Here is a 21,974-nt window from a genome sequence, read left to right as displayed (position 1 = left end):
ACCAAACGATTTCGCTACAAAATGCTCAAGCTAACGAAAACTGAGCTCACCACGCAAGCAATAGGCGTGGCTCGACTGTGACACTAAATACTAATTTAAAAATAGTTCTAGCTACCTTTATAGGTAACCACATGACTTGACTACTCAACAGGACGTAACTTGGCTTTTCTCTCAACCTACGAAATTATAAGTGCTACGAATCGTGTAATCGTCTACGAGATTTCATAGCTGCGTAGCCTACGACTCCGCATTTACGGAGGCTACGAAACTCAACATTCGTTGGTGTCATCAAAAGGCTTTATGTGCAAATATTTTTATCGAATTTCTGCACACGAGAAACTAATTGCAATTGCGATTGTATTTATTTGTCCGTGAAAAAAGTTTTAAGACAATTTAAATTAAGACAGGTATTTAAACAAAGGTTTAACCGAAGCGTAAAACTGTTTTCATAATATTTATTATTCGAATCAGTGTTATTTAAGATACATACAAAAACACAAAATCTATTTGTAAACCGCATTATTATTGATACAGTGACGTTGAAGTCATTTATAATAATTTAATTGATATTATTTATCATGTAGCTTAGCATTTAATGAATTGAATGGTATTATTTCGTGATAAATGGAAATGTTATCGATATGTACTAATCGATTATATCGAGTGTACTATTCGATGAAGTCTCGTTTGAAGTATACGAGGAAACAATCGCCGTCTGAATGCGGCCTATCAATGAAACGAGGACGATGACGGGACTTCAGTTTGCTTCCATTGTGTTTCTCCTTGGGATCGATCTATTATAAAATCGTCAATTTCAGATTTGGAAATGTCCAAAGGGATACGTAGATATTTTAAGATCACATTGTTAGTAAATAAATGAATACAATTTATTCTCTTGTGGATGGATCGTTTCAATATGTCTATAATTTGGAGTTACTGTACGTAGAATAACAAGTATTAAGAACTAGCTCGTAATAAGATGTTAGACATTATTCATTTAAATTTTCACGTGCGTTTTTCTACAGTTAATTTCATAATAAATAATTACATACCACATCTTATAACAATAACATATGTTTTATTATAAATAAGACATATTATAATACTACAGTATAATACCGAAATGGTTACCTATTGTTATAGTTTATAGAAATAGATAAATACGTTTAGAAATTATAGGAAATTAAAGAAAACATCTTGTGTGTAAATAGATGTCTACAAGCAAATAATGTACTTACTCCATATTCGTTGTATCTCATTCCATAAATAATACTAATAAAAAGAATTAGTGTTAAGAACTCAAATTTTATAACTACGGTGGCATGCTAAATGGTAGTAACTCGATTTTAATTTAGTTATATCTTTTGTATTTGCAGATGTCATAAAATGACTATCTCATTTTCGGACATTGTTAGACAATGCAACTTTAGCATGATACCGCAGTACAAAAAAATAAATATTATCAAAAACATTGAGCGTGTGTTTGTATATGAGAGGAAGGATATGTGTAAAACGATATATACATTATACATGATATTTATTATTTTTGTACACCATTTGTGCTGGACGCACGCCTCGCCGCGGCTCACGGGAGGCGTCGCCGCAGCTCAAATATAATTATGTAATATATAGATTTTTATAGACGTACTGAAGTTTGGGATCGTATTGTGACCACGCAAATATTTCGAGGAATACCCTGTGGTGAAATCCCAAACTTCATATAATACTCATTTTTCGAAAGCTCGAACTATGGAGGAATCAGGAAAACGAAAGACTTTTAAGTTAATTTAATTTTTATATCTTTAAATTGCCAAATTTAATTTCGGTATAAATAATAACGAATTCACTTTTAGAAGTAATTCACCAGGATTATTATGGTGACAATAAAATATCAATGTAAATAGTTAGTTTTAATTATGACGTTTTTTGTCAAACAAATGATATTGCATTGTAAATAATAGTTTATTTATAAAGGGCATTCCTTGAACGGCACATGTTTTGAAACCAGTCTTACTTTCTTTGATATAACGGCGGCATTTAATGTTTACCATTGTTATCTGTTGTTGCAAATAATTCTTTAAGAACTCTACCAGACAGAAAAAATATATTAAATTCGCCTTACATTAACATACTTATATAAAATAAGGACAGGGGTTAAAATATGTGCTTTTAAAGGGACACTCGTTACGTGATGCGTTTAAATTTATTTATTTCATTTCGACTGTTGCACCTACCTGCCTATGCGTAGGGACGCCACTAACATGCATCTCATATCAGAATTCTTTAGTAAATTAACTAGATTTAAAAATAACGCTTGAATTTACTATCAAAGCCTACATTGTTTCTGACCTCTACCGTTAAGAATAATTATTAGAGTAATGGAATGAACACCTTGTTTGTTGAACTTTGAATTTTTTGTTTATTTGTGAATAAATAACGTCTCAAACACGAATTGGACGTGCATAACGTTTCACAGGGTGTTTTAATCTAAGGTAGAGTTAGGACGGGAGTCAACGGTGTAACCGGTCACAATGCAAATTATTATTTGTTGAACTCATTAACTTTTTATGTAAAGTATTATTGATTTTATAATATGGATTGAATTATTTTCTACTGAAGCAAAACGAAAGTTCCTTTTAACAGATCGATGAAATAAAGCATTATTACTATAAACCAATGTTAATGTTTAATTTACTCTGAAATCTTTATTACATCTTAATAAGATGTATAATATTTTATCTTGACGTTTCTATACATTGGACAGATTACTCATATTTTTATTAACTGTAAATCTTCAAAGAAAAACGTATGTTTATCATTTACGTGTATAACTTTGTGAACTCAAAAATAATCCGCCCCATTTCTCGATATTAGAAACACAATATCGTAATGTGACAATTCAGATGCGTTACGTTAAATACTTTCAATCCTCTTTCATTAAAACTTAAATACATTAAAGAACAAAATTGAAGAGGTTTGAAAGAATAGTGAAGTATTTCATATGACTTTTTATATTAGTTTTAAGACATATTTTATGTAAATTGTTTTGTTAATAGCTTATAAGGGAAGAAAAGTTAAAGTATGAGAGTGCTGTGATACCAGATGCTTTGAGAGTTAGTCGATCACCGGTGATGACGATGTTGGGCAGTATGTGAATATGTTAGTGCCAGTTTCCCGCGGTTGTGTGCGCACACACTCAGCTGATGCACAAGAGGCACGCACAAAGCGTAATAATAATCATCCACTTTTATTAATATACTTTTTTTCATATTTTTTCCACAATGAGAAATTCTAAATTTAAAATATATATTGTGCCAAATGTGAAAATCAGTATTAATTTAATTACTTTGGATATTAAATTATAGTGGAAAATTAGATAATGAATTAAACAGCTTTTACACCTTCTTGCCTCTATTTAGGTGTTAAAGCTGTTGTCCGATTTATTATTGTACTGAAAATTTAAATAGAAATTATTCAAATAACATAAGTCTTTTATTTATACCCCTTTTTTGACATGCTAGACAGTTAAAACTATGACGAATGAAGAGATGATTATAAGATCCGTAAGCTAGTCTGCAACCTATCACATAAAAAAAAGATAAAAATGATTTGGAATGTCCTATTGATTACACATCAGATCGCAAGGTTCAAACAATATCGAGTTATTCGTTTAAGTTTTCGATTATTAGATGGAAAGATCCAAGAGCAAAACTTATGCTTGAGTTGAACCAGTCATTGTTTTTTCTTTTTCAATTGCTTTATGTTATGTGATACTTACTTAAATAGTTATTTAGGAAAGGCTAAGTTAATAAAATACGTAACATATATCACTTTATTTTTATTACATATACCTACATACATAATGATGCTTAACCGTAGTCAACAATCGCATAATATTATATAACACTTTGTAGATAGTTCCAAAGACACCGAATATAAAATAAAATGCCTTATAACGATACATAGTAATAGGTACATAGGTACGTACATAATCTTTGCTTTTAAATAGTTATGACCGACATAATATACTAATAATAAACATTTAGTAAAGAGTAGAAAATAATTTCTTTTGTAAAAGTTTTGTAATCACTTGGGATTAACAGCTTATTTGTGCTTAAGCTAAACGAGTATTCTTGGGTGGGAAATTAAAATACTATGCTATTTAGTCACTATATTGACAATGATAATTTTCAGTGGTTTATTTGCAATCGTATTTTTAATACTTGCGTAATACTTATTTCTACATTGTCTTATTTACGAGATTTCGAAGTCCATTTGACAAATCATACAGGATGTAAGGGACAAAAACTTGTCAGTAAGTTCGGTCGATACTTCTGATTTGAAAATTATTATTTAGTTTGTTTTCTGGAATTTTGAAATGTATTCTTATTTCCTATCTTTGTAGTTTCTAAAAGTAGTATATTAAAATGAGTGGTACACTTAGTAATCGTTGTTGAATTAAAATTAAGTAGAAAGCTTTTGAAATAATTCAAGTATCGAGTTCAGAGATGTGATCCAAGCGTACTGGTTAAGTTTTTGCCAACCTGTCCCATACACCCCGTATTTATAATTTAGGTCCGACACATTTTATTGAAACGTCAATAAAAATAAACTTTAAAGTCAGTGCAGTAACGTAACAAATGCATAGTGCACCATTTATAGCACAGCCGAACAACACGAACACAATACTAAAATAACGTCACATAATTCTAAGTCACATTTAACTACATAAACATGTAGTATTAGATAAATTAAAATAAATTAATATCTACTATTTTCCAATAACTTCACATTATACTAGCAGATCTTTGTGAAGGTTGAAAATTATTATAATCATTAATATAGTTCATAGTCAATAGAGATTTGCGACTACAAATAGCGCATTTGTACAATAAGAATTTCCTTAATAACCAAATGATTGCAAATTAATGGGATAATCCTTCTGCTCCAGCACTCACAAGTTAGCGCCACTATCACAGTCACAATCAACTGACAGAATCTTAAGGTGAGTATAGACTAGAGCATTTACTTGTATCAGAACATCGAGCATTCGCCATTTTGAAATTTACTCGAACGCTCTTCGAACACGACGCTCGATGTTTTGTTACAGCCTTTTAAAAACCAACGAGCATATTGGTGTAACATTTCGTCGAGCTTTTGCAAGAGCACCTATGATGATCTCATATTCTATATTCTATTTTTATATAGAAATGCTTAGGCTAACTGAGCTTTTGCCTGTATTGTACCATTCGTAAGAACGTTACATTACATAGAAATGTTGCAGTCTATACTCACCTTTACTCGCTAGTGGCGCAAACTGGTGAGCGTAATTATGGAAAACCCATTGATCCACACCGTTGTGGCTAAACGCAAACCGCGAAAGCCAAGAAAAAAAAAAAACCCATTGATTCGAGTTATAACATCATACTCGTCAATTCTTTTGCACTGGTCTTAGTGAGAAGAATATTTGTACAAAAGTGCCATTTGTAAAGTAACCATTAAAGATAATTTAAAATAAATTAAAGCAGTTATTTACTGTTTAGTGCAATCTTTGGCACAAATTAATAAAGAGGCCTAGTCGAAATATATTAACATCTACAAATGTATGAGTACAGATGAGATCAATACTGTATTGTATCGGTAACGAATAAATATTGGAATAAAAACCTTCAAATCACCAAAGAATGTATATTGGAATGTCTCTTAAAGAGTACCAAAATATTACATCATTGTTTTTGGATAAAATTCCCTGTAAGATCATATGAAATTTTGTTAATCTATTGTCATGGCTTTATCTTACCTAAGCGAGTTGAGATATTAGTGATATCTTTTGAGTTCCGGAAACACTTCCAGTAAGACTAGTTCGAAGAGTTCCTGAAATGGAGAAATAATTCGTCAAGTTGTATTTTAGTATAATTCATTAGTTTATGTTGATTTGAGACTACTAACAAAATGTCCAGTTGTAAAACTACGAGTAATTTATGAATTTTTGTCACTTTGAGATTATAAACAGAATTTAAACCAAAAGGAATTAACATAAAATTTAACTTTTTGTTCATCGTCAATGTCTTGTGTATTTTGTAGACTTTCAGCAACATTTCCGAGTGTTGTTTGATACAGACATTCCAGAATTATATTCAGTATTCAATAACATGAGAACGATAAGTTATGAGAACTAAGTACTTAGGTAGACTTGATACCTTAATACGTAATAGACTATGATAGATACCTACTAAATAGTCGTAAGCAATTAGCAAGATATTAAACATAATGTTTGGCGTAAATTACTTTAACGAGCGAAATTGAAATGTCTTCCGCACACTTGGCTCAGTATTTCGCATTGATCGACAATTGGTGGGGACATTTTTAGCGCGTCCGAACGTTTTTAGCTACAAGCAAGCCGACAAGGTAATAATTTTAGAATGATCGTAAGATATCTGTGATAGCGGTTCAGCATTCGCGGGGAATGCGTGGGCGAATAAACGCTTCCCGAATATCAGTTCGCTGTTAAATGTAAGAGAGGTAGCAGCGAGTGGTTATAAAAGTGTTGAGTGCATTCACAAATAAATGAAGCGTGATGATTTATAAGTGAAGTGATTAGATTTAATACTTTGTGTAAATATAAATAAAATAAAAATGCCTATCCTATTCAGTGCAGTGGCCTGTGATAAAAACGTTGTATCGAACTTTGCCAGTTGCGGTGGGAATTTTATGGAAATCATGGATCAAGTTTTGACTAAAATCCCAGAGAATAATCAAAAGATGACTTATGCACACGGTCATTACCTATTTCATTATATTGTTGCGGATAAATACTTCTACTTTTGTGTGACTGATAAGGTAAGTGGAATAAAGTATTTGAATTCAAGATTAATGTGCAGAGGCAATATTTTTTTGTAAATTATAAAAAATGTTTTAAAATTTGTATATTGATAAGAATTATTTTTGTCTATCATTTTACTCAAATATAGAATCAATAATAACAAAGATGATAATAAAAATATGTTTAGCGAAATCATGTCGTAATACAGTTTATTTTGAATGACATTAAAGAAGCATATTTATTGGTTTTTTAATTGTATGTAGCTGAAAACAGAATCTCTTAATTTATTATTTTGAGTGTTACATGCTGATTGCTCACATAAAATGTTAATTTAACAGTTGTGCCAGCGGTCAAGAGCGTTCCTTTTCTTAAATGAGATCCAAAGGAGGTTTATTGGCAGTGATAAGTGCAACTTTAGTGCCGTCCTCGCCGATGAGATGTACCGGTATAGCGAAGACTACAGCACTATCACGATAAGGAAGGGGGAATTGGACGAACTGAATTCCATTGGAGTCGGTTGTAGTGGTATGTATAAAACGTTATAAACAAACAAGAACAATAGTAGGCACACCAACTTTTTATAAGCTGTCAAAACAGAAGGAAAAAACATCTAATAAAACACGATTTCCCTATTTTTGGATAGCAATAGGAATATTCCGAGTTAGGTACTTGTTCGCCGACTCTAACGACGACTAGCGACTAAAACAACTGAAATGTAGTTTTGTAGCTAATAGATAGAAAACTACTTGGGGTTTGATAGCAGTTTTTTATAGTGTTATGTGTCTATGACTTATTAGTCAATAGTCAACCTACCTAATATAAACGTGTTTTTTATTATAAATTAATTAAAGTATCATAACAGGTTTTTTGTCTTTTCCAGAAACATTATTAGGAGAAAAGATACTGTTAGTTAACAACGTGGATAATTTATCATTTAGCGTAAGTATCTATTTATTTTTGCATATTTTTAAAAATAAAACAAGATTATAAAACGGTATTTTTTGTTCCAGACCATATCATACGTTGGGAAAAATCCTGAGCAAGTTATAGTAACTGTAAAAGACTCAAGACTGTACTATATTATAGGCGCGGTATTAGTTCTGGCTCTTGGCATAGCAATGTGCATATTCGGACCAATATCTCAAGTTATTTTAACTGGAGCATTGCTATTTTCACTCTATCACTCTGTTTTCAAGACTTAACTAGAATAATTAATATACAGTGATATTATTTAATATAGGGGTTCAAGTTTCTAGTTCTCGCTCACAATCTAGTGATAGATGTGTAGAGGTCTAATAATAATTTTATTGTAAGTCATATAAAAATACATTTATTAAATATTATAAAATAGTTGTTTGATTAGAAAAATTACCATGATGAGACTTAGTTTTTTTGAACTAATATAGATGACCAACTTAGCAAAGTTTTAAGTGCATTTTCTGCAAGCGCTGAAGAGGAAATATAATCAAAATCTATAAAATTAGAAAAAAAAAACTGCATGTAGAGGAATGTGCATTTGTAAGATGTGAAAAACCTTTTTGGCGCACCTACCTCGATGATCGACCTACTTGCCATCGAATTTGTCTGAAAGGTAATGCTTCTACTCGTAGCTTACCTTCATTTCACCAGCAGTACAGTTAGCGTCAAATACTAAATGTAGTTCGTGACACCCAAAGTACTAACTTTGCAACACGACGTTAAAATTGGAAAAAGTTATCAACTTTTTGGTCACTTTAGGTGTCACGAAACATTTGAGGCGGACTGTACAAATGCACGAAATATCAAATATACAGTGTGTCCGGGCATGTAGTGACCTAATTTTAAGGGCGTAATCTATGGACAATTTATAAATCCTTGTAATTTTGCAAGAAATGGGTCAAGCCCCAGATTTGAAGTATTTCATGCCCTTCACTACATGCCCGGACACATTGTATATGTATGTACTTACATAGAACAGCTGTTTGTTGTGTGTAGTGTTCTGTAGCGTGAGGAACAGCTTGTGAGCGCCCCTGGCTGCGGCGTGCGCGCCTACCAGCGAAGACAGCGCTTCCACCACGCTTTCTGTCAGCTGCTGAGATGCCAGCGTTCGCGTATGTTCTATAAGCAGGGGAATAAAACGTTAGTAATGTAGTAGTAGTGGGAAGTCGAACCTTAACTTCGAACTCCTCCTATATTCTTCTGATTAATTTAGTTGCGATTCCAATGACAGTTTAACTTTCCCCCGGGACAAACTTGACCTTCACTGGTTGGGTTTTTATTGGCGGTCAAGCTGTAGATCCTGGCTACACAGGAGTTGGTTGCAGCAGTGGAAACGAGAGGTGGGAATAGTCCCGTATAATGTAGTATTGAATAGACTATTGTGGATAGTTTTATTTCTAGAAGGAATAAGGCCCGGCTTTCACCAAGGCGGAGTGGAGTAGAGAGGTGTTTTGAATAACCAATCGGACTTTATAATTTCCACATCCAAACTCCGCTCCACTTCGGTGGAAATGGATCGAGCGAAGAAGAGTCGGGCGAACTTGTTCGGCGGTGCGGTTCGGAGCTGTGCAGAGTGGTGCGGTATTTCATAGATAGCAAGACTGACGCACAGGTCACACATCTCTCGTCTCCTCTTCGCTCCATCATCATCATCATCACCTCAGCCATAGGCCAGCATATCTAGGCTTAGGCATAGCTTTCCATGTTGATCGATTGGTAGCGGCCTGCGTCCAGCGCTTCCCTGCTACCTTTGCGATGTCGTCGGTCTACCTTGTAGGTGGACGTCCCACGCCCCTCTCCGCTCCGCTTTGGTGGAAATAGTCTGCTAACTTCGCCGCACATCTTTAGTCTCCGCTCCGCTCCGCCTTAGTGGTAACTAAGCCTCAGCCACCGGTCACAAATCTTACCACGGTAAGTAACGTAACACAAAATAGCGTAATAAGCTAAAATGTGAAGTCAAGATTTTTTGTAATGTAACCAATCGGAATTTACCTCCAGTTATATGCATAATAATTACCCATGTTTTACCTTTATCTTGGAAGTTCCGATTGGACGTAGTTTCACTGAGAACACCACCAGGCCACCACGATTTTAGAACCACGCTGATGTAGTAATGAAGCATCTGCTCCGAGAATAACCAGGAAACCGTTTCTTTGATTTGTCTAAAAATAAATAACTTAATTTATTATCATATTTTAAGCTATTATTGTAATGTAAACTATTCAAACTACTTAGGAGGACTTAAAATTTATTTTTGTGAAGTGGGGTAGGTACTATCGGCAATAGTGTTAACTACCCATTGCCAAGAATCGCCATTTGATGACAGCGAGAGCAAAAAGTGGCCGTGTGTACCTAAAAACTTATGTTTATATGCTCTTGGTAAGAAATCGACAAATTTTCATCACGCGAACCGTTAGAGGCCCAAATTTAAACTCATAACGATAACATCTATCAACACTACCTATATGACATTTGCAAATTATGAATTTAACTTTTCAAGCACGTGTATTTCTCGCTGGCAAATTTTCAAAAAGCCGGGTAAACAAACTTGCATTCTTGTCAAAATTCACATTGATATATTACCTATTTATCGTCCTGCCGTATGTGATTTGCACAAACGTGACAAGAGTTTTCCTGAGCCATCGGAACACTCCTCGCATGTCGAATACTTCGCTCAACAAAGCGTATAGCGGTTCCGCTATGCTGTCTCTCTCTTCGCCGACGATGCCAGTACCTGTAAATAAACATTTTTTTATGACAAACTAGCGGCCGCCCGCGACTTCGTACGCGTGGTTTTACCCCCTTTTCCCGAATTTTCTTTGCTATAAGCCTCACGGAGCCCGAGACCTTTCCAACGAATGCAAAACCGTGGAAATCGGTTTGTGCGTTCTGGAGTTATAGCGTCAGGGAGGAAAACCCGACTTATTTTTATATATGTAGTAGATTAAATAAACCATAGTAGGAAAAAAAAGAATGGAATAAGAAACGTTGTCTATTAACTTTGATCTGCTTTCTTGACCAACTTTAGATTTTAAAAGTAGCACATCTGATTCAAAATCTTTCAGACTATTTATTTATTTATTTATTTAAGGATACAGAGAACAAATAATAACAATACAATTAACACAACAACATATTAACTATATATTTTTTTGCTAAATAGCACCTAAGTAAGTGTATTGTCGATGATACTGAATAAACATTATTTTCTTACTTTCTTCCTTTCTAAGTATTACAACTAATTAAGATGCTAATGTTTAGCTCTATGTGTCGTGTGTACTTCAATAAACTTTCACATTTAGGTGGTGCTCTTAATTTAATGTCGGCTTCTAAAATAACACGTCTGGGAATCGAGCCCGGGACGAATAACCGTTAGATGAACAATCTATTTTAATTGAAAAGTGTCTTGTCTTACACGCTACGCTAAGTAGGCCGTTAAATATCAAGGAGTAAAGCATCATGCGCTAGGCATGAACGTCTCACGTGATTCTTTTTCCGCACGAAACTGGCGTATGCGCTGGTCTAATAATAATGTCGAATGAACGCGGCAATGTGAACATACCTTTAATCGTTCTAAGTATGCGAACGCTTGTCAATTAGCAGTAGCATGCACCTTGAAATTAATAGTTAATTTTATTTTTCACTAGCTATTTAAGTGGAATAGGCTGTCAACTAACGACTAGCTACGTTATTGATGACATGAGAATAGTCGAATTTTTTGAGGCGATTGGTTGTGAACGGACGACGAAACATCAAAGTAAATACTGTGGCATCTTTTTTAGATGTAACTTATAAGCGTCATTTCTTAACTAATTATTTTATCTTGTTTTATGTGCGTCGTCTTTTCTGGTAGAATAAGTGGTTGGAGTTGAACACGAGTAGTTATTATTATAGTCAAATAGTCATTTCACGTTAAAATAAGTTACATTAGCTGACAAAATTATTATGAACTAGTGGCCGCGACTTTGTACGCGTGGACTTCGTTTTACCCCCGTTAGATATCATGTTGATAGATGGCGTTTCACGGCTTCCCCGCATGAATATTTACGAACGTCAAAAACGTTTTTCCAGCGCTGTAGATTTTAACCAATGACGATAGATAGCGCTTTTAGACACCTCTTATTTATTTAAATATCGTCATTTATGTTAATCTGGGTTATAAACAATAATACTGTAAAGTTTCAACAAAATCCGTTCAGTAGTTTTTGGGTGAGAGTAACAAACATCCAGACATCCAAACTTTCGCCTTTATAATATTAAGTAGGATATGTCTACTCACCACGCATAGCAGTAGTGATGTTTTTATTGGCGGCATCGCCTCCGTTACCATCGAGGTACAACGATATTTCGTCCTCGTCTGCCGAAAGGTGCGTGAACGCTTCTTTCTCTTGAGATGATCGGCTCGTTGCTTCGCTACTCGTACTTGGGAAATAAATAAAATATTTTATGAACATTTAGCATTATTTATACTGAGGTGTATTGATTATGATTGTAACTTAAGATAAACTATGTCTTTGAACGGAATTCGAATGTTATCTTATGTACAGACATCCAAAGTATGAAATTACTCAGTATTTTTGTATATTACCTTTTAAATAATGTAGAAAAAGAGAACTTATTTTTCTTTGGCAATTCTCCTTGTTTAAGATACTCTGAACTGGGGTTCAGGAATGTGTATAAAGCTTCGCTTTGGTTTAGTCTATCGTCTTCTAATACAAACTGAAAAATAAATTAAATAATTAGAAACACTACGTATTGTTATCTCATAACTTCAAAGGAGAAAAAAGGCCTTACTTCTAAATATTTCTGTATTAAAGTTTTTGCTTTTTCTAAAGAGTTCCTATCGTTTTTACCAAATAAAAATTTAAAAGAATTTGATGGCAGCTCCAGGTTTTTTAGTTCCGAACACAGAGGCCTTAGTTTTCGATGTAATTCCTGAAAAAATCAAACCGACAAATCAAATATGGACTGAAGTTTCAAGTTTTAAGATTGAAATTGCAATGGCACTCACTTGGAATTCGTTTAGGGTTCGTAATAGCACCCACCCAGTGGATATTTGCTCAGGCCTGTCGTCGCAACTTATTACTTCTTGTTCAGCCATGTGAACTACTATGACAAACTGTGGTGGTTTTGATTCGTCTATTATCTGTAACGATGGAAGGTGATTTAAAAATGGTGTGAAAAAAAAACTTCTTGTGTATAATTTAAGCGTAATCCAAGGCAATTTGTTACAAAAAGACATACAAGCCTTATTTACAGCCCTTAATAGTATTTAAGTCATTAGCTCTCCTGCACCTCAGTTTTATCTAAGTAGGTTTAATTGAAATAGGGCGGAGTGGGAAGGGTGATATGACGTAACACAGCTGTCAGCTGTCACCCACAAACGGGTGTGGATTGATATTGTTTTTCTCTTAGACCGTTTCCCAATTATTATAAAAAAAACTTTTAGATATGTATGTATATTTGTAATATAATTTTGACATGATAGTTTTGTAAGCATTAAATTTAAATTCTTAAAATTGACATTGAATTATTATGTTATGTAACTATTAATTTTTGTTTGTATCTTTATATGGGACTAATAATTTGTATGCCACTCATAGGCCAAACATAGAGCTCTACCCATTATTATGTACCACCTGAATTCCACATCTACCTATGTTTTACAAATAAATGATTTGATTTGATTTGATAGAATGTTTTTACAATTGAGTAATGTTAAACATAGCTTGGGCAGACCTCCTACTAGGTGGACCGAGGATCTGGTAAAGGTCGCGGGAAGAGCCTGGATGCGGGCAGCGCAGGACCGTTCATTGTGAAAAACCTTGGTCAGGCTTTTGTCGAGCAGTGGACGTCATTTGGCTGAAACGAATGTGAAATATACCTCAGCGCTATGCACAGTAGCTCGCCACAGGCCGAGGTGCTCCGCCCAAGTGTCGGTCCGAGCCAAGTGAGCTTCTAAACGCATCTGCTCGCCAGCTAAGCGCTCCACTTCGTTAGCTAGCATTGCTAAAGCGGGGGAATCTGGCTTTAGGGACGCTCGAAGGGCTGCGAGTGCCTAGAAATAAATATTTTTATTAAAGTGGGAATTTCGTTTGCTTTTTGTCACCGGTGAGCGTGTTCAGGGAAAAATAATCTATATATCTATATAAAAAAAAAATGAATTGTTGTTCGTTAGTCTGATTAAAACTCGAGAACGGCTGGCCCGATTGAGCTGATTTTGGTTTTAAAATGTTTGTCGTAGTCCAGGGTAGGTCTAAACGGTGAGCAAATGAGGAAAAATTGCGATGGCTTATTTATTGCCTTTAAGGCGGAACAGAGTTCGCCGGGTCATCTAGTAAAAAATAAAAATAAAATGGAATTTGTTTATCACCACAAACAAGTAGATACAAAGTAAAGTAACATCCTTACGATTTGGTATAACCAAATATAGGTAACTTGTTTGTGGAGACTGGTGATCTATGGTAAGTAAAAAATACTTGTGTTGTTGATGTGTTTTTGTATAGAATAGGGATGTTTCCTGGGTAAAAAAGCAAATGTTTGAACTAGTCCGTCAGTTAACTTGACAAAAAATACTCGACATGTAGGTATTTTTTACTTTTTCAAATGAATGAAAATTGAAGTGAGATAAAGCGCGCCAATCAAAAGGAACGTGACGTCAAGACGTGGTTATAAGTGTAGCACTTTGTGACGTCACGGGGAACTTTAACGCTCCATAACTTTGTAATTACATGTTTGATTTATATTTTTTTTTTGATGATAGATAAAGTTTTTTTTAGGAAACCAGCCTATTGGTAGGCGTGGTCAGGGTATTCATTTTTGGAAATGAACTAAAGTGTAAAAGATACCAAAGTAAATTGTCCAATATTTTTTGATGATAGACAAAGTTTTTTTTAGGAAACTAGCCTATTAGTAGGCGTGGTCGGGGGATTCATTTTTGGAAAGGAACAAAAGTGTAAATGATTCCAAAGTGAATTGACATTTTAGAAGCTGTCAAAACGCGATTCTGTTTGGTAAAGACAGTAAAAAGGTGCGCCGGCGCTTAAAGGTTTGTTACCTGTATTTTATTGTTGTGCCTCTCTTGCAATTGGTCGAGTTTTCTTCTAGCGTAAGTGGAATGTTCGTTAAGATGCAACGCGCCTGCCACGCTTTCCGCTGATGACACGGACTCGTTTGATAACTGACGGTCTTCTATTGGCGATCGTTCGGAGTTCATTTCTGCAAAAATAAAAACATTCTCATATCAAGTTGAGTGCTCTTTATTTTACTCGTGACTTATTTTTTGTTATACAGGTTGGAATTTTGTAAGGCTACCTGGAGGGAAAGTAAATACTGTAGATAGAAAATTTTACTCAAAGAAAACATTCCTTTCTTTTTTCTATCTTTCCTTCCAGGTGGCAACTTTGTATGTGCGAGTTATACCTTTATTGGCTTCTTCAGTCGCAAGTTCCGCTATAAACGCTCTGTACTGCTCACTCAACAGAAATGAAGTATAGTATTTCTCTTGTATCGTATCTACTACCGTGTCTTGAACTTCGTAAAAAACCTCTGGTCCTTTGTCCCCGAGTAAGAAAGCCTCCATACGTTTTCTCGTATCCTAAAATTAAGAATAAATAAAGACACATTCTGAGCAGAAAGTTCTATACCTACTATCTCTGAATTTTGAGCTGAAATATTTTATTTATAGAATTTATTCATATTTTTTCCAAAAACAATGTACTTTTATAAAGAGGGAAACCTGTCATTGGCTATTTATACTATCAGTCTAAATCTTGTAACTAACATTTTCAACGTTTATCGCTGATAAATAGAATGTCTGAAATATAAAGTAACAGTGGGATAACAAAGCTAGGGCAAGCTGTATTAAGAACCTCCTACATACTCGTAAAGTCAGCGTCAAATAGTTCGTGACACCCAAAGTAGCGAATAAGTTCCCAAAATGTCTTTGTTGCAATTGGAATTAGGTTGTGTTGTCAACTTTTTGACCACTGGGTGTCACGAACTATTGGACGCTGGTTGTTCGTTCGTTTCAGCCGCAAGACGTCCAGAGCTGGACAAAGGCCTCCCCCAAGGTTTCCACAAAGACCGGTCCTGCGCCGCCCGCATCCAGGCACCTCCTGCGATCTTAACCAGATCGTCGGACCACCTGTGGGAGGCCTGCCCAGTCTACCGACTGACTGTACTAATAAAGAATTTGGGAGTCGAAACGCTTTTTTTGATACGGGACTATTCCCACCTCTCGTTTCCACTACTGCAACTCCTGTGTAGCCAGGATCTACAGCTTGACCGCCACAAAAACCCAACCAATGAAGGTCAAGTTTGTCCCGGGGGAAAGTTAAACTGTCATTAATCAGAAGAACGAAATTAATCAGAAGAACATAGGAGGAGTTCGAAATTAAGGTTCGACTTCCCTCCATTGCAAAGCGGATGACAGGTGACAAACAAAGGTTTAAAACCTTTAAGAAAAGATTATGCACCACGGACGATAAATTAAATAAAGGGGGCCTATCTTATGAGCAATTAGCAACTACCTGCCAATAATATTTTTCACAAAATCGCTTAAAAGCACGGCTTTTTTTGATACCATAACTAAACAAATAATAACCCAATTGAACTTCTGAGAAGCATAATTATTTACTTACCTTATCAACTTTAATTTCCGCGCTAGGCGATCTAATATAAGTGTAAAATATCTCGGCTCCCAGCTGATGCCAGCTACTCCTGGGGCTGTGGCGGAGTTCCTCCACCGCCATCCAGAACCCCACTAGGCCTTGTGAACACATTTTTTCTAAGAACATCGATAGGTATCTACGGCCGATGACGCTTTCCATGATTTTGTGTAAGGGTAGAGTCTGGAATAATAGAGAGGTTGGTTCTTATTTTTCATAAATTCACGCGTTGAATAAAAAAGAAAACGATGGGTACGCACACAACGATATAGACTTGAAGTTAAACGTTCAAGGTCTATGGGCGTGGCCACACGTCTAGTACAGTCAGCGTGAAGTACTCCGTGACACCCAAAGTAGCCAAAAAGTTCGCAACACGTCTTTGTTACAATAAATTATTGGAATAAGGTTGTATTGACCAGTTTTTGGCCACTTTGGGTGTCACGAACTATTTGACACTGACTTTACGTCGCAGGTGCCGTACCATAGACTTTAGGCCACGCCCTAATGTGACTAAAACCTTTTTGAGGGCTGGATTGTCACCAAGTGTCACACACAACTTCTTACCTGTTATTTCAAATTCAGGTCCCTACTTTATAGTAAAACCTTTGTTTTGTTAGTGGCTAGATAGAAAAAGTGTCCACATTCTTGTTTTTTACCTTACTATCAGTTTCGTTAACAGTAGGAAAAGCGCCATCCCAGCCCAACTTCCTCAGGGCTGTCTCGCACTCCGCCTTAGCGATCGTCAGCTGACTGATGTAGCGTTTCAGCTTCTTGGCGTCAGCTATCTGTTGCCTGCTGACGTTGTGTTGCGATGACGGCTTCTCAATCGCGTCGATGTCTACGCCCTTCGCGCGTTTGACGTTTTGTAAGGTCGTCGCTTGCATTATTTGCGTGACTATGTCGTACCTGAAAGCGATGATATGTGATTTTTTATAGATGATAGATAAATACCTGAATATTATTTAGGTGATGACGAGTGAATCTCAATGTTGCACGAACACGAGACTTTTTTATCGTGTAAGTGAAACTACAGAGGTCACAAAACTAAAATAGGGTTTAGGCCAATTTGTATGTGATATTTATGTATTACTTTTGGACCAATGCAAATGCGTACAGAGTGCGCGCCGAAACGAACGTCACAATTATTTTTGGCGTTCCTGCAAATACATATTCTTATTGGAATCCTAAAGCATCTAAAACAAAACTAGATATCTACTACTTAAGCCTATTAAGATTCTTATTTCTACATTAATACATTTGTTATGTTATACCACATTAGGTTGCGGCCACACAATGCGCGTAAAGTGGTCCAGTGGTTAAGACCCTACATAACATACAACAACTGGTGGAAATTGCTTCGGCATCGTGGCCCACTACGTCACACGCACTAGATTCGCTCTAGGTACATAAAATATCACCAACCTTCACCTGCATTCAGTCCACACATCGTGAAAGTTTCATATGACCACTCACCGTAACCGTTTCAGCGTGTCGACATTATTGCAGTTGTTGATGAGCCGTATGTAATCCTCGAACGTCTTCGCGTATTCGTGCGTTCTCACGTGCATGGCGTTCACTTCCTTTTGCGCCTCCAAATACTGGATTATCTTTTGGTTTATGTAATCTGGCTCGGTCAGCAGGTCTATCGCGGGTTGTAATACTGAGGATAAAGAAAGATTCGCTTGACAAATATGCGCCAAAAGTAGTAGATACGAGTATCTATACTAATGCTGAAGAGTTTGTTTGTTTGAACACGTTAATCTCAGTTTACTGGTCCGATTTGAAAAAATATTTTGGTTTTGAATAGCCCATTTATCAAGGAACCATCACGCTACGACCAATAGAAGCAGAGCATAAATGAAAAAAGTTGCTAAAACGGAAAAAATATTCAAATGATTTTCACGCGCACGAAGTAGCCGACACAGTTTGTGTTCAATATTTTATTTACATTTTCCTGAGGTATTTTTACTGTACCTACCTATCTGGGGGCACGGCAGTGCCCCCACCAAGTCGAGCAAAAAAGCGGCACGGCCGTACCATCCTTTTCTCGAAGCAATTCAGGCCATTTTCGACCGCCTGTAACTTCGTTGTGGATAAAACTAGAAGGCTGAATTTTCATTAGCTATGCAGGCATTGTAAAGACACGGTATATTTAAAATTTCATTAAATTTGAACCAGTAGTTTAAGAATTATAACGGGTCAAAGTTACTTAATTTTGTCACTCACTGACTGACTCACCGATCATCAAAACTCTAAGGCACTTCTAGCAGACCTAGAAGCTTCAAATTTGGAATATAAGTAGTGTTTGGTGTATGAATCAAGGAAAAACTTAAATATTTGGGGGCACGGTAGTGCGACCGCCAAGTTGAGTAAAATTTTTCAATTTCGGTCCAGTTTTCTAGATACATAACTGCTGTCTACAAAATACAAAAAGAAATGAGATCCCATCAAAAACAATACTTGTCAAAAAAACCAAGTCTCGCAACTCAGTTGTTCTACGGAAAAAATTTGTGAGATCCATGTAATACCAAATCCAGGCCAGGAAATCTTTAACGTTTTACATAAATATATTGACTTGGCCATCGCATGAAAACACGTGTAAATTAAATTATTTAGTGCGATGGCCAAGTCAATAATTTATGTAAAACGTTAAAGATTTCGTGGCCTGGACTTGGTATTACATGGATCTCACAAATTTTTACCGTAGAACAACTGAGTTGCGAGACTTGGTTTTTTTGACAAGTATTGTTTTTGATGGGATTAGACTAATTAAACAGCGATAAAAGTTATAACTGCAATGACACTTTAAACTACTTAATTCTAGTTGGATTCCTGTATGAAAATTGTTTGTTTTCCAAATATTGATAAACTAGCGGCCGCCCGCGACTTCGTACGCTTGGATCCCGTTTTACCCCCTTAGGGGTGGAGTTTCGTAAAATCCTTTCTTAGCGGATGCCTACGTCATAACATCTACCTGCATGCCAAATTTCAGCCCCATCCGTCCAGTGGATAAAAAACCAGAACAAACATAAAACCTTACCTTTACAAGCCAGTATTTCCCGCATGAGATGCGACGCCGGCGCCAACGAGTAGCATCGCGGCATCAGAAACATGATGATGAGCTCACTGATCTGTCTCAGGTAGTGCAGCTCAGTCTCGCACGACATCAGGTGTGGGGCCAAAGCAAACACTGGGGCCTGATTCAATTCCAATCTACAGAAGATAAAATCGGTCAAATAATGTAAGTTTTAGGGCTCCTGCACACGACGCCGCCACCTCGCCGCCGCCGCACCGTCGCCGCGCCGCTACACTGTTCATACGCACCGAGTAAAACCGCCGCCGCGCCGCCACCGCGCCATCAATCCATCACGGTGTTCACTACTGTTCACGCGGCGCGTATAAACAGTGCAAAGGCGCGGCGGCGGCGCGGTAGCGGTTTCATGTGCAGGAGCGCTTAGGCTAGTTGCTTCACCTTAAACTTAATTATAGCCGGTATTTTTGTATGGAGTTTGTCAGACTTTAGATGTTTGTATAGTTAATGTAACCTGCATGGTGCAACCCAGGGTAATCAGTTCTGACAAAAATAAGTAATCTTAGGCAACTTGTAAATGATTATAATAGGAATAATGTATTGTATCATATTAGCTGACTTTAAAATAACTTGAGTATAAAAGTGTGTTAAAAAACGTTTACTGTACTTTTTTGTTTAATAATATTTTTTTTTATTCAGGACTAGCTGACCCGGCGAACTTCGTACCGCCTTAGCGTAGAGATTTTCTTAATATTTTTTTCCGTAAGAACCATCCTTGGACTTCCACAAACATTTAAAAAAAAGAATTATCGAAATCGGTTCAGCCGTTCACACGTGATGCCGTGACAACGCGAAACGGGTTTCATTTTTATATATATAGATTTTACATTTTATAAATAAGAATTTTGGGCTTCTAAATACATTATTGCTTGCAAATCATAAATGGATGTTTCATAATCCGATATTAACCAATAACAAGAACATTTAAGTACAATTAGTTCACAGAAGTTTTCTTTTTCTGTTATAACCGGATTTTATTACATCTTTTATCATGATATGGTAGGTCATTTAAAGTCAAGCTGAGATAAGATAATGCAAATAAGTGTGTCTACTTACGCACAGCTCCGAGCGATTCGAATTCTTTCAAAATGCTGAGTTATCTTTGTGACCATGTCACTGGCTAATAACTTTTCAGCGTCCACACGTAACAATCTCTCATACAAGTTCTGGATTGCGCCCCAAGTATGCTCTTTAAATTTATCGATCACTGGTTCTGGTTTATGAGACCACTCCTTTAGCCAGCGAGTTACAAAGTCTCTTAAAACATTGTCAATTAACTGCTGTAATTGACTATCAACAGTACGCCCGAAAATAACCGGTAAATGTGTTTTAGTTTTAGTATGTGGCCAATTAGTTTGGTCTTCCTGTTAACAAATTATTATAATTAATTTTGTTTACATTCATTTTAAAACACAAAAAAATAATGAAAAATTAATGTACATACCTTTAATGACTCTTCTAGATGCCGCATTTCTTTTTCTACTCTATCTACTAAAAATAATGAGGTCTGATGAGGAGAGGAAAGAGCGACATGACCCCAAAGTGTCAACATAAAAACAGACACGACAAGGAAAACACATAATATTGTTAGATAAAATAAACTCCACAATAGAGGAATGTACCACGATATAGCCAAATACACTGGCAAAGCGGTAATAATCAGCCACTTCATCACGAATTGTTTATGTTTAAGATTTCATCGAGTCTTCATAATAAATACATAATAATTAGTAGCACAGTGCCATAATATATACCTAACACTATTAAACAACACTTTTATTTCAATTCATAGTCATTTTTAGTTAATTGTACGTGTTTCTAATTCGTATTTACATTTGAAAAGGGAATGACACACTCCGCGATTGATTTCTTGGTCCGTCCTTGAGCTGCGTAATTTGACATTTGTTTTTTCGTTCAAAAATCACATGCCAGAAAAGAATTGAATAAAAAAATCAGAAACTGAAGGTCTATTGGTTATCTAATTAGCTTGCAGTGGTGCCAGATTAGGCGAATTATCGCCATTTAGGCTACCTCTGGGGGTCAAATGGCGACCAAAAAATGCAAACGGCTACCGGTAGCCATTTAGGCTACCTAGAAAATAAGATCGGGCTATTTAGGCTAATTCAGGATTACCTTGGAAAAATAACCTAACCTAGTATTCTGTAATTCAGTTAGTTTTTTAAAATGACCCCTACCCCCTTTTACTACTCTAAAAAGTCCAAACTCCATACTAAATCCATCAATTTTTTTCTAAGTGTCAGTTCCATACAAATTACGTTCGAAAACTCGGTTATTCGGCTAAGTCCTGCACCCTCTTTGCTACACCCTAACCATCAAAATCTGTTTACTTTACACATTACCGGTGGGCCAGCTGGTATTCTATACAATGCCTAGGAATTACATACACGCCTAG

At 35.9% G+C, this 21,974-nt stretch overlaps 2 protein-coding genes across 4 annotated transcripts; one reads left to right on the top strand and one right to left on the bottom strand.

The window, feature by feature from the left end:
• Positions 1 to 3,818: 3,818 nt before the first annotated feature.
• snz (sorting nexin snazarus) lies at positions 3,819 to 21,520 on the bottom strand. Of its 2 annotated transcripts, XM_028316099.1 has the most exons (17): positions 21,006 to 21,519; positions 20,618 to 20,925; positions 19,511 to 19,683; positions 17,944 to 18,130; positions 17,127 to 17,376; positions 16,444 to 16,653; positions 15,224 to 15,398; positions 14,859 to 15,019; positions 13,686 to 13,859; positions 12,813 to 12,947; positions 12,596 to 12,736; positions 12,390 to 12,520; positions 12,081 to 12,223; positions 10,385 to 10,535; positions 9,830 to 9,963; positions 8,772 to 8,920; positions 3,819 to 5,874 (listed from the first exon to the last, which is right to left on the bottom strand). In XM_028316099.1, the coding sequence occupies exons 1-17, from the start codon at positions 21,231 to 21,233 to the stop codon at positions 5,818 to 5,820; spliced, it is 2,907 nt and encodes a 968-aa protein (XP_028171900.1). In that variant the 5' UTR covers positions 21,234 to 21,519; the 3' UTR covers positions 3,819 to 5,817. The 2 variants fall into 2 exon arrangements, with proteins under 2 accessions (XP_028171900.1, XP_028171901.1); XM_028316100.1 differs by lacking the exon at positions 12,596 to 12,736 and having other exon boundaries at positions 21,006 to 21,520.
• Positions 6,269 to 8,131, top strand: LOC114361146 (vesicle-associated membrane protein 7). Of its 2 annotated transcripts, XM_028316104.1 has the most exons (5): positions 6,271 to 6,408; positions 6,654 to 6,840; positions 7,162 to 7,348; positions 7,704 to 7,762; positions 7,834 to 8,131. In XM_028316104.1, the coding sequence occupies exons 2-5, from the start codon at positions 6,712 to 6,714 to the stop codon at positions 8,023 to 8,025; spliced, it is 567 nt and encodes a 188-aa protein (XP_028171905.1). In that variant the 5' UTR covers positions 6,271 to 6,408; positions 6,654 to 6,711; the 3' UTR covers positions 8,026 to 8,131. The 2 variants fall into 2 exon arrangements, with proteins under 2 accessions (XP_028171903.1, XP_028171905.1); XM_028316102.1 differs by having other exon boundaries at positions 6,269 to 6,840.
• Positions 21,521 to 21,974: the final 454 nt, after the last annotated feature.

This window comes from Ostrinia furnacalis, unplaced genomic scaffold (genome assembly GCF_004193835.3).
Source record: "Ostrinia furnacalis isolate ACB-3 unplaced genomic scaffold, ASM419383v2 OfSCF5438, whole genome shotgun sequence".
Lineage (NCBI taxonomy): Eukaryota > Metazoa > Arthropoda > Insecta > Lepidoptera > Crambidae > Ostrinia > Ostrinia furnacalis.
The sequence above is the reverse complement of the archived record's forward strand: the minus strand, read 5'-3'. Positions and strand labels throughout refer to the sequence as shown.

Bases quoted from the DNA above. Each gene is read 5' to 3' on its own strand.
- LOC114361146 (XM_028316102.1), top strand. From the start codon at position 6,637: ATGCCTATCCTATTCAGTGCAGTGGCCTGTGATAAAAACGTTGTATCG. The intron at 7,349-7,703 runs GTATGTATAAAA...TGTCTTTTCCAG, and splicing joins CATTGGAGTCGGTTGTAGTG to AAACATTATTAGGAGAAAAG. The intron at 7,763-7,833 runs GTAAGTATCTAT...TTTTTGTTCCAG, and splicing joins TGGATAATTTATCATTTAGC to ACCATATCATACGTTGGGAA.
- snz (XM_028316099.1), bottom strand. From the start codon at position 21,233: ATGAAGTGGCTGATTATTACCGCTTTGCCAGTGTATTTGGCTATATCG. The intron at 12,224-12,389 runs GTAATATACAAA...TTATTTCCCAAG, and splicing joins TTTTCTACATTATTTAAAAG to TACGAGTAGCGAAGCAACGA. The intron at 9,964-10,384 runs GTAATATATCAA...ATTTATTTTTAG, and splicing joins TACGGCAGGACGATAAATAG to ACAAATCAAAGAAACGGTTT.